This window comes from Peromyscus maniculatus, chromosome 8, assembly GCF_049852395.1.
Source record: "Peromyscus maniculatus bairdii isolate BWxNUB_F1_BW_parent chromosome 8, HU_Pman_BW_mat_3.1, whole genome shotgun sequence".
Taxonomy (NCBI): Eukaryota; Metazoa; Chordata; class Mammalia; order Rodentia; family Cricetidae; genus Peromyscus; species Peromyscus maniculatus.
Window position 1 is genome coordinate 62,875,334 of NC_134859.1, and position 12,813 is coordinate 62,888,146.

Sequence of the window (12,813 nt, forward strand, 5' to 3'; positions counted from 1 at the left end):
GGTGCTTCGTCAGAAGCATGGATGAGTCTTCAGAATTCTGAAAGACAATGGATGCCTGGGAAGATGTGCTTAAAGCCTCTAGGGCGCTCCTAACAGAACCACTGCTGAACATGACCTGACTACTCCCTACTTCTTGGCAGATGAATTCAAAGTAACTGTGAAATCACTTTGGCTATGGCTAGACTTTCTTCTTCTGACAAGTGATTCCAAGTGAAACTGAATAAAGAAACAAATCCCAATGATCCAAACAACCTATTACCAGACTGCTGAGTCAGCTGTGGGCAAAGCTGGTTTAATCTACAGCCTGGAAGAGCCAATTGTATCTTCCTTTAAAATGCATAAAGTCTGCAATCTATATACAGTGAGAAACATTCTACACATAGTAAGAAATGAATAACTTCACTCCACAGGTTTATTCTGTTTACTCTCAGTACTGGGTACCAAAACACTTGGTAAAATGCATTTACTCTTTTCGTTTCCTACCTGTTTCATGGCCTGCTTCTTAGCAGCTTCCCTCTGAAGGCTTTCACTCACGGAGGTCTGCAAGACAGAAAAATGTCATTGTTTATCAAATTTAAATTCCTTTTCCATATTCTGGTTGGCAAATGATTCCTTACTTAAAGAGTTAAAAATAGAAAGCTAATATTAACTAAATTAACATCAGGGTCTTTCTCTCTAAATGTTAAGAGACAAATTAATTTCCATTGTAATGTGTAAGAACAGACTCTAAGACATTAAAAAGAAAAAAGCTGGTTGTGAATTTTGTACACTATACATCTGAAATGGGTAATAGATAAAAATGAGCTATAAACATAGATGAATCTCTGTGAGTTCAAAGCCAGGCTGGTCTACAAAGAGAGTTCCAGGACAGCCAGAGTTGTTACTCAGAGAAACCCTGTCTCCAAAAACCAAAAAAGACATGCAAATAGATGGTTAACAGGCATATGAAAAAGAATGCTCAGTACCACAAACAGCAAGAACGTGCGAGCTGAAGCCACAAGGCACTGCCTCAAGCCAGCTGAAATAGCTACTATAAAAAGACAAGGACTGCAAGGATGGAGGAACAGAGAGTCCTGCCAGGGAGTCATTTGGGGAATGAATCAGAAACAGAACTACAACGTAACCCAGTAATCCTGCTATTGGGTATTCAGCCACAGAGAAGGGAACCGGCATGTTAAAACACTACCAAAGTATGGTCAAATGGATTAGTCACTGAACCCAGATTTCCCTGGTAAGCAGCACTTGCAATAAAATTTGTTTGTCTTTTGAGACAGTCTCACTACTGCAGCCCTAGTTAGCCTGGATCTTGCCATGTAGACCAGGCTGGCCTTGAACTCACAGAGATCCGCCTGCCTCTGCCTCCTGAGTGCTGGGATTAAAGGCATGTATCACTATATCCTGCCAGTTTATCAATTTAAAACATTTATAGGAATAAGATATACTTCCAGTGTATTTTATGTCTATCTTTCTAATTAGTGCAAATGAAATGGATTTTTATCTTCCTTCCACAAATCAGAGAAAGCGAAAACAAACTCATTAAGTGAAAAAATGGATTCTATATACCATGATATATAACTACTGTCAATACTTAATCATTAGCCTTAGAAAATAAAGAAGTTCAAAATAATGTTCACAAAGCAGCTCAGTGACCTGAGTTCCTCATGTGTCAAATTCCCCTGCTTCAATATCCCTACCATTTAATAGTCCCCACCTCACAGTATACATATGACTGGCTCAAAGGGGGAAAAGACCAAAGATAAATATGCTCAAACGACAAAATATACTCATAAATTGATTAATCAAAACATCAGCACACGAACAATTCTAATTCTGCCTAAGACCAGTTCACAGTAAATCTAAACAGAAAACTCATTAAAGGCATCTTTTTGAACCACAGATTTCCACTGATTTTAAACTTAGGAAGACAAAAATTATATTCTCTACACTTTTAAAGATTGTATAAGCAAGATCATATATAAACATTTGAATCATCCTAAAAGTGAACAAAACAAAACACAACCCATAAAGATACTTAAAATTATATTTTCTGCCAAAAATCTCAAGAAGTCTATGAAACCTTGCAAATATTTCTTGTTTGTTTTTTACTTTTTATTTTTTTTTTGAGACAGGGTTTCTCTGTGTAGCTTTGGAGCCTGTCCTGGAACTTGAACAGAGATTTGCCTGGCTTTGCCTCCTGAGTGCTGAGATTAAAGGTGTGTGCCACCACTGCCCAGCCTTGCAACAACACTTAACACCTAAGTCAGTGGGTTTCTGTCTATTTACAGTTTCAAATAAAAAAATCAGCACCTATTCTATAGGTACCCACCACACAATTCTAAGGGTTAAAGATAAAACACGGAGTCAAGTATGGGCATTGTAAATAAACTGCCATTTGATTTCTTAGTCTTTGTACTTTGTACTCCTTTACTCTATGAGAATAAAAGTGATTCCACCATCCCAACGTTTACTACATTGAACTGAGCTGAGAGCTGGCCAAAGGGGAGACTTTTTGCTCACTAGTTAGCCGAACTGCCTCCTGGGCCGTGGTGATTCATGGGAGAAGCAGCTCTGCAAACCCTGCTGGCATCTTTTACCAAGAGGCGTGTACCACGGGTACCAGGCCACTATTTATATTAATTTCCCAGTCATAATCTTTAGCTGAACCAGTTTTCATTTTTATAGAAATTAACCTGTCATCCTGTACTTAATAAAGTATGGGGGAGGGGCACCTATTGCTTTTTTTTTTTTTTTTTTAAATAAGAGTTTACCTACCCACTGTCCAAAATAGCTCTTAGCTAAAGAAAAACAGTTCAAAAACTAAAACTTCTTTTTAAATGGCTCATAGCTATGGTCTGTTGTGTTGGGGACTCAGGAGAGGAGAACTTCCTGTTCTTGTTTTTGTTTGTTTCGAGACAGGGTCTCACTGTGTAGCTCTGACTGTCTTGGAACTATGTAGACCAGGCTAACCTCGAACTCAGAGATCCACCTGCTTCTGCCTCTCAAGGGCTGGGATTCAAGTTGTGTGCCACCACTGCCCGGCTTCCCCTGTCCTTCTTTTAACTTAGCAACAGACCATTTACTCATGGTCCTGTAACTCAGCAACCTGTTATGGGCTTAATTTACTCATATTTATACTCGTAAAAAATGCAAAACCTGCTTAAGAGTTGTGAAGAGTGTTGAGATTTTTATTATGAACTCAGACTAAAGATAAAGCCAATTATGCTTACCTATTATAGAACACCAAAATAAGGAAGAAATTTCAGCTTAATATCTTCTTAGGACTTAAAATAGTCCATGTTTAGGCTTTTGAGTGCATGAGGAGGTCAAGCATACACATTTACTTTTATTAAATACTGTGATATTTGTGGAGAATTAAGATTTCAACTTAATTTTTAAAATGGCTTTATTATTTTAACACTTTTAAACCATCACTTGAGGCTCTTGCTGTACAGAAGACACTATCCTGGGCACTACTGCCAGTAAACAGACGCCTAATAAAACATCTCTGCTCAAACAGATGTTTATATCATGAAAATGAATATATATGTTGAGTCAATCCCAAGTTAAAATTTCAGAAATTATCCAATTAAAATTCAGAAACTGAACTGAATAGTATTGTAAAATAAATAAAATAAAAAAAAGAAAAAAAATATTCAGAAACTGTTCACCTTTAGTTCCAGCCCCAGCACTGGAAAGGCAGAAGTGGGCAGATCTCTATGTGTTCAAGGCCAGCATGTTCTATATAGTGAGTTTTAGTCCAGACAGAACTATACAGGGAAACTCTGTCTCAAAAAATATGTATTTTCCCCCAGAATATATCAGGAGTGCTTTGAGAGAACTAAGGTCATTTCTTACTGAGCAACCAAGAATAGAAATAACTGGTCGCCTAGCTTTCTCAGAGAGGCACTTTGTATGAGCTCCAATTCTGTGCACAGCTCCACTTCTTGTGTTCACTCTGTAGTACATATACGTGACTTTGACCTACTTCTGGCTACACACTCTGGATTCACCTATTTTTGGTTACCTGCTTTCTGTTCTTAAAAATCAGTCTCACACTGTAATATGTCTTCATTCTAGACATAATTTGACTTACTTACAATGTTCAGACTCAGCTGCTGTACTGGAATTTACCTTTTATTTGTAGGTTACACTTCTGATTTTGCATCCTATCAACTTGCCTTTACATGCTCTAGCTCTGGCTTCTGTTTCTGAATTATGTCTTTAATTCTGTTCTTCCGAAGAATTGAGGCTTCCTTGTAACCAATTTTCCCAAGCACTGGTCTGTTAGTTTTATCATTGGTTCAAACCATCTCCTTCACTTGAACTGGATAACCAACACTCACCCACCTTATTTTAAAATAGTCATCATATAATTTTTATCTACTTTATTGCTTTGCCCCACCTTTTTAAATTTTAATTCTTAGATAGATCCTCCCTGTGGGGCCCAGGCTAGCCTCAAATTCATATTATTCCATTATTCCTGCTAATGCTGAAGTTACAGGCACGTGCTACCATGCCTAGCATAGTCTGTCACATTATAAAAAACAGGGCAAGGGAAATGACTCAGTAGTTAGAGCGTCAGAATCAGAGTTCAGAATCCAAATGCATGCTGGGTGGCTGGGTGGCCCACCTATAATCCCAGCCTCAGGAGGCAGAGGCAGGGGATCCCCAGAGGGAATTGGCTGAGTGAATAAGGTATAAAAGGTAACTAGGATGATTCTCGATATCCACGTCTGGCCTCTACACTCACACGTGTGCACCCCCATACACATGTGTCCATACCCAAGCAAACAAACAAGCATACACATGTGTATGCCACATACACAAAGAAAAAACAGACAAAAACCAACCAAACAAAAACAACCTGCACAGTTAGCACAGACAGATGGAGGTGAAGCACAGGACTGCCATCTCCCTGTGAGGCTGCCTTGTTCAGCCCGACTGCTCTGAGGTAGAGGTGACTATTACCATACAAACCTCTCCACAGGTATTACTGGAACTTGTTCACTAAGGAACCAGCTAAAACACACACTCAAAAGGATGCTATGTTCTTATAAGAAAGAGAGCGAAGACTGAGTAAGAATCACTAGAGAATAAATCAACAAAATAGAAGGATGAACAAATCAAAAGCTGGTCTTTTACTAAGAAAATGTATGAGATACAAATGACTGATGAGTTAAAAAATACTATCATGAATAGTTTTGTTAACAAATCTGAAAATCTAGGAAGTATAAAGAACTCAGACTAAAAAAGAAAAAAGCATTCTTTCCCACAGCCCTAAACCCTGACAGTTTTTTAAAAAATAATTTAATTAATTTTATTTTATGTGCATTGGTGTGAAGGTGTCAGATCCCCTGGAACTGGAGTTATAGACAGTTGTAAGCTGCCTTGTGGGTGATGGGAATTGAACCTGGGTCCTCTGGAAGAGCAGCCAGTGCTCTTAACTGCTGAGTCATTTCTCCAGCCCCATACCCTGACAGTTTTATAGATTTCTATTACATTTTCAAGGGTCAAATGATCTCCACTTTGTCTATGTGCACGTACACAGTGTATGCACACATATATGTGGGTGTGTATGGAGGCCAGACACTCACTTCAGGTGCAGTCCCCTGTCACTCTCCACTTTGGTTTCTGAGATGGGGCTCTCTGAAGCTGGCATCCACTGATAGGCTACACTAGCTGGTTAACAAGCTCCAGAATCTGCTCATACCCAGTTCCCCACTCAGGCTACAGACATGGGCTTCCTTCCACGTGGGTGCTGGGGACCCAGTTTACGTCCTATGCTTGCGGCAGGCCCTTTACCACCTGAGTTATGTCCCCAGCCCTCTCTATTTTTCTTAGATTTATTTATTGTATGTTTATGGGTGTCTGAATGAATGAATGTCTGTGTACCAAGTGTGTGCTTGGTGCCCTGATCTCCTGGAACTGAAATTATAGACAGTTGTGAGCTACTGTGTGGGTGCGGGGCTCTGAACCCCAGTCCTGTGAACAACAGCCAGTGCTCTAAACCACCGAGCCTCTTTCTAGCCCAGACATACTTACTAGAAAGCAAGGGGCAGGAGAACACCTAGCTTTTTGTCAGACTAATTTTTTTTTAACTAAAAATAAGAACAGATAACTAACTACTCTGCATTTTCTTACAGTCAACATCTACATGCCATCATTTTATCCCAGGACCAAGAGCATTAACTCTATTTTCTTACTTTCCTGTATATCTGATGTTCCAGGAAGACTGCTCCTCTCAAGGCCAGCTAATTCTTAAAGGATGGTCCATGAGCACATATCAACTACCAATCACAACCCAAACTCTGAACCACCTCCTTCAGCAGGCTCTTACATTCCAGGAAGCAATAACAGGCTGTGGCCAGATGAGGTAGGGCAATTGCCCAGAGCCCACTCTGTCCAAATTTGCCAACTGTAACTATTTCCACCACTTAGTCCTGCATTTTTCATGTAAAGCACAATTAAAGACTCTGGACCATTCCTGGACAGTGGTGGTGCACGCCTTTAATCCCAGCACTCAGGAGGCAGAGGCAGGCTGATCTCTATGAGTTCAAGGCCAACCTGGTCTACAGAGCCAGTTCCAGAAGAGCAAAGGTTACACGAGAAACCCTGACTCAAAAAAACATGACTCAGCCGGGCGGTGGTGGCACACGCCTTTAATCCCAGCACTCGGGAGGCAGAGGCAGGCGAATCTCTGTGAGTTCGAGGCCAGCCTGGTCTCCAAAGCGAGTTCCAGGAAAGGCGCAAAGCTACACAGAGAAACCCTGTCTCAAAAAACCAAAAAAAAAAAAAAAAACAAAAAAAAACCATGACTCTGGACCACACTTTCTCCTAGCTCTTTCTGCCTCTAGATCAAAACTGGTGTTTCAGCCAGATGCAGGAGGGGAATCACTGGTTTCTAGGTCAGTCTGGACTACCTAAAGCAGGTTTTCAATGGTTGTATATCAGATATTTGCATTATAAATCATAACAGTAGAACAATTACATTTATGAAGTAGCAATGAAAATAATTTTATGGATGGGGGTCACCACAACATGAGGCACTATATTAAAGGGTCACAGCATTAGGAAAGTTAAGGACCACTGACCTAAAGAGACCCTATCTCAAAAATATACAACCCAACCTTGGCACATCCACATGTGGCTCTACATGGAGTAGTGTGTCTACCTCTCTCAGTAATATAACTAATAATCATCTGTCAATAGTATCAACTTCATGTCACCAATGTCCTCCATAAATTAAAACCTATAGGTACATTTGAAGACTATAATCTCTATATATGTATCTGAATTAATTCTATTCATACATTAAAAATAATCCATTTGGGGGCAGGAGAGGAGGCTCAGCATTGTTATGAGTGCATACTAGTGTTACAGATGACTCCAGTTCAGTCCCTAGAACCCACATTGGGCAATTCAAAACTGCCTGCAACTCCAGCTCCAGGGGATTTTACACCCTCTTCTGAACTAAAGCACTTGCATTCATATGCATATACCCTCCCATGTGTCCACATACACAGACACATAGTTAAAAAAAAAAAAAATATATATATATATATCTTATTCAAAAAGGACTAGATCAGAAATGAGTGGTTTGATATTTGGATATGTAAAAAAAAAATCACATGAACAGAAGAAAATGGCATCATTCTTATTTCAATAGGTTTCATAAATGCATTTGATATCTATTAATTTATAAAATATAATGTGTAGAGATAGTAAGATACTTCAATGGGTTAAGGCATTTGCTACCAAGCTTGGCAATCTGAGTTTGATCCCTGGGGCCCACAATGGAGAAGGCTGACTCCTAACCTTTTTTCTCTGACCTCCACACCCATGGCATTGCATGTACCTACACACATAACACAAAATAAATATATCAATAATCAATTAATAAAAGGGTATGGAGAAATGGCTCAGCAATTAAGCTCACTTGATGATCTTCCATAAGACTTGGGTTTAGTTTCTAGAGTCCACACAGTGGCTCACAACCTCCTTTACCTCTAGTTGCAGGGGATCTGATACTCTCTTCTGGCCTCTACAGGCACCAGGCACACATTCTTATATACAAAATAAAAATAAAAATCTTAAAAAAAATTTTGTCATAGGCTGGAGAGGTGGCTCAACAGTTAAGATCACAGAGGATCTGGATTCAATTCTCAGCATCTACATAGTGGCTCACAACTCTTAACTTCAGTCTCGGGGAATCCAATGCCTTCTTCTGGCCCCTGAAGGCACTATATGCACATGGTACACAGACATACATGCAGGCAGGACACTCATACACCTATAAAAGGTTAAAAAAAAAAGTCAGTAAACTGTAAATAGAAGAAAACAGTCTTTAATTTGATAAAGTTTATGTACTAAAAGACAAAAATAAATGTCAAACAATGAGAAAACATTAGAAGCTCCTACACCTGGATATATATCCCCAAAGAAGCTTGTACCCGTTATCCTGGGAAATGCACATGGTTTTTTTCCCCTTCAAAGCACCACTGTAATAGCAGGAAACTCAAGGTAATTTAAGTTTTTACTCTCAAATGGGTAAAATAGTCAATATGTATGTTTTAGTTAGATATGGTCTTAACTAAAAATAATGAGATCTCGGATTCAAACTCTCAAATACCACAAGGGTGTTTGGGTTATGGCTAAGTGGTAGAAGACTTGCCTAACAGGCATGAGGTCCTGGGTTTAATCTCCAATACAACAAATGAAATAAATGTAAAGACTACCAGTTGGACATGGTGGCACACACCTTTAATGCCAGCACTTGGGTGGCAGAGGCAGGGGGATCTCTGAGTTCCAGGGCTACACAGAGAAATCCTGTCTTAAAAAATACAAAAAACCAAAACACAAAACAAAAAAAACCCAAATTACCTAGACAAAAATAGAAATAATAAATTATCTATCAATCAGAGCATGGTATGTTTAAAGAAGAAAGCAAGAGAGGATAAGGGATGTGGTAGACAGGGAACTAACAGATAGCTCAGGACACGAGTCACGTGCAGGCTAGTGACTTAGTGTGCCTTGAAATGACAGTTGTTCGTGACTACTCAGAAGTCTGCTGTTTGTGAATGGCCCTTGCCTTGTTGAAGCAATATAGTTCCAGAAACCACAGACAGACGTCTCTACATATTGCATGTGATAATGTCATGAGGATGCAGATCTGAACTTACTACTTTACCTGCTTTGTATGATAATATCTCTGAGATAAAAAGCATTGGCAAAAAGTGAGTAGCATAAAAGGAATGTATAAGGTCAGTTTTGGATTGCTCATAATAAAAACAGTACAGTTCTCTGACACATATAGTGTAAGATCCCGATTAAAGGAAAAAAAAAAAAACAAACCTCAACATATTTTCTATATCTCATGTTTATATCAACCAAAATTAGTAACAGAAAAATAAGTATTTATAGTTTAATGAATGGTATCTCTACCCACTTTAACTTACCAATAAAATAAAAATTCTGTATTTTTTTCAGTTAGAAACACAAACTTATTTTCAAAAGCACCAATATAAACCATGTTTGCAACAGTTAGCACACTCAGAAGAAGAGTCAAAGGTCTTATCATCCTTCCTATGCGAGCCCAATTTTAATGAAATACACTTGGCAATGTATTTCTCTTTTTAAGACAAGAAATAGCTTAGGACCCCATAGATAATAGCAATGACCAAGTCAGGTGTGCAGTGTGCCCAGGACAGACTTTATTAGAGTTCTGTTATAAATACACAGTCTCTTGACACTAAAGATGTAGTTCTTGCAGATAAAGCCGGGAGGCAGGAAATGAATCTCCTCCCAAATGCTGCTTCTTATCTTTAAAGTAACCTCAAATTATTACTAAACTAATAAAGTAATTTTGTTTCAGAAAGTGATCTGATCTATTTTATTTTGAGCTTCTGATAAGTCCAAGAGTGAGATGTGGGATTATTAGTTTCTGTCTGCTATAAACACTGAGACATGTCATAAAAATAAAGGAAAAGCTCTTTAAAAATGATTTTTATGGTACAGCTGAAGTAAGCGGTATCAAAGTCTGTCAGTATAGTATATGAAGATGTATACAGTTCTGGACAAATAAAAAAACTAATTTTGTTATTTTACTCTGCAAATTTAGAGGTAAAACTTTTACTGGCTTCTAATTAAAAATTGTCAGTTAAATAGGATAAGCAAGAAAGAGGCAATTACCTAATAAAACAGTAATAATTCCAAAAAGTAACTATGAATGTTAGTGACTTATTTGTGAAAATTTTTTTAACATAATGCCTCCTGGCTAATAGCTACAGCCCAAACTGGAAATTAAAACTTCATTAAACGGCCACAAAAAAGACAGGCTACTAAATATTACCATCAAACACAAAGTGGGATGGAGCCAGCCCAGGAAACATTCAAACAACTAGTGATTAATGATGGTGATGACTGCATACAGAGAAGGTCCTTCTGTATAACACACACAACTTACTGCACTTCTACCACGTGTCAGGCACCAAGCTGGGCACTCAAGATAAACTATTTTTATCTTTAAAACACTTTAAATAGACGGTATCACAGGGTCAGGCTCTGGAGACAAGGTTTTATAGTGTATCCTGGGCTCCCCCTACCTTGGCCTCTGTAGTGCTGGATTACAGCTGTGCACCATGGTGAAAACAGAGACTAAGAGAAATGAAACAATCACCTACAATACCAAAGCTAGAAAAGCCTGTTTAAACTCTGCTACAAACTGTAAATTAATCCGCCCTGCAGCCTCGTCTTCTCCTTGATCCCTAGAAATGACACAAGAAATCCACACTCATGCTGGAAAGTAAGAGTTACCCTCCATACCTGAAACGCACAGACAGAAGGCAAGGAAGGAATCAAACCACCCACAGTGACTGGGTGGGAGTGGCTCCGAGGGCTGGGGTTTTGAAGGAAGAAACATTAATCGGGGTTTCACATTAAAAGCAGCAATGGAGGAGTGGACTTTTACATATTGCCTTCTTTGGGAAAGACAAGTAACAGACTTCATTTCTGCTTTTAGTTGGAAATAATACAGGAGCACAAACTGACCAGATGCTTGGCTTGGGGACAAAGGAGGAACTGGAATTCTGTCTAGTTTGCAGCATGCCACTGCCCCAGACAAGTGGCTAACTCACTAGTAGAACACCAAAATGTATCTAACATGAATTTGAGAAGGACTGATAGAATGGAGGTAAGGAATACTTCAAGTAAAAGAAAAAAAAAAAAAAAAAAAACAGTCTTCAAGAGCAAGAAGTTCAAACTACTAAAGTAAAAAGGTCACCAATGCTGGGCCCAGACACCTTAGAGCAGCGGTTCTCAACATGTGAATGGAGAACTCTTTGATGGTTCAACACCCCTTTCACAGGGGCCACCTAAGACCATTGGAAAACACAGGGATTTACATTGTGATTCATGATGGTATCAAGATTACAGTTATGAAGTAGCAATGAAAAGAGTTTTATGACTGGGGAATCACCACAGCATTAGGAAGGCTGAGAACCACTGCTCCAACAGAATGCAATTCCTCTCAAGGCCTTTTTACACTCCTTAAATTGTCGGGAACATAAAGACCTTTTTCCTATATAGACAGGTTTACCATGTTAGGAAGTAAACTCTCCAAGGTGACAAGATGACTTAGTGGGTAAAGGTGCTCCCTGCCAAGTCTGGAAACTGAATTCAATTCCCAGAATCCAGGTAGAGAGCACCAAACTCCTGAGAGCTGTCCTCTGATCTCAGGAGCACCCCAGCACACATGCACACACTAAATAAAATTTAAAATTGTTTAAATATACTTCAAAGAAATTAAAATTAATAAGGGCTGGGTATGGTTGTATAACTTTAATCCCTGCACTCAGAAGGAAGAGGCAGGAGGATTGCATGTTCCTCAAGATTCTGTAACCCCTCCAAAAGACTATTATTTAAAAGAAAGAAGTCAGGTGTGATAACAAAGTGCCCAGGAGGTAGAGGCAAGAGAATCATTCTTGGCTACACAGTTAGTGTAAGGCCAACCTGAACTAACATGAAATCCTGCTACAAAAAAACAAAAACAGTGGGGGCTCGAGAGATGGCTTAATGGTTAAGAGCACTGAGTACGCTTCCAGAGAATCCAGGTTCAATTTCCAGCACCCACATGGTGGCTTAAAACCATCTATAACTTTAATTCCAGGGGATCAGTACATAGACATACATGCACATAAAATAAAATATGTATTTTTAAAATTTATTTATTGGTTTTTCGAGACAGGGTTTCTCTGTGTAGTTTTGGTACCTGTCCTGGATCTCCCTCTGTAGACCAGGCTGGCCTCGAACTCACAGAGATCCACCTGGGTCTGCCTCAGAAGTGCATATGCCACTGCCACTCGGATTTATTTATTTATTCTGTATATGGTGTTCTGCCTGCATGTATACCTGCAGGCCAGAAGTGGGCACCAGATCTCATTATAGTTGGTCGTGAGCTACCATGTGGTGGTTGGGAATTGAACTCAGGACCTGGGGAAGAACAGCCAGTGCTCTTAACCGCTGAGCCATCTCTCCAGCCCCTAATAAATTTTAAAAATTGTAAAAGATGCATTTTATGTTACATTTTGCAATTTAAAAACAGATGTACATATATACCAAGACCAAGTGGGGTTTATGTTACTATTTAAAGGAGTGGTCTCACTTTAGGAAAATTTATCAATGTAATCCATAACAGTACAGATACTAGAAAAAAGAAAACAGCTAACAAAGCTTAATCTAACCCTTAATATATATGTATATTATATATTATAAAATATATATACTATTAATATATATATAGGCTGTCTTGGAACTCAC

General features: G+C 38.9%; 1 protein-coding gene across 3 annotated transcripts in view; it reads right to left on the reverse strand.

The window, feature by feature from the left end:
• Nucleotides 1–12,813, reverse strand: part of Nsrp1 (nuclear speckle splicing regulatory protein 1) — a 33,996-nt gene that overhangs the window by 8,783 nt on the left and 12,400 nt on the right. For all 3 annotated transcript variants that reach the window (XM_006977426.4, XM_042282423.2, XM_006977427.4), the window contains exon 3: nt 484–540. In XM_006977426.4, the coding sequence (XP_006977488.1) occupies nt 484–540 (57 nt within the window). The remainder of the gene's footprint in view (nt 1–483; nt 541–12,813) is intronic.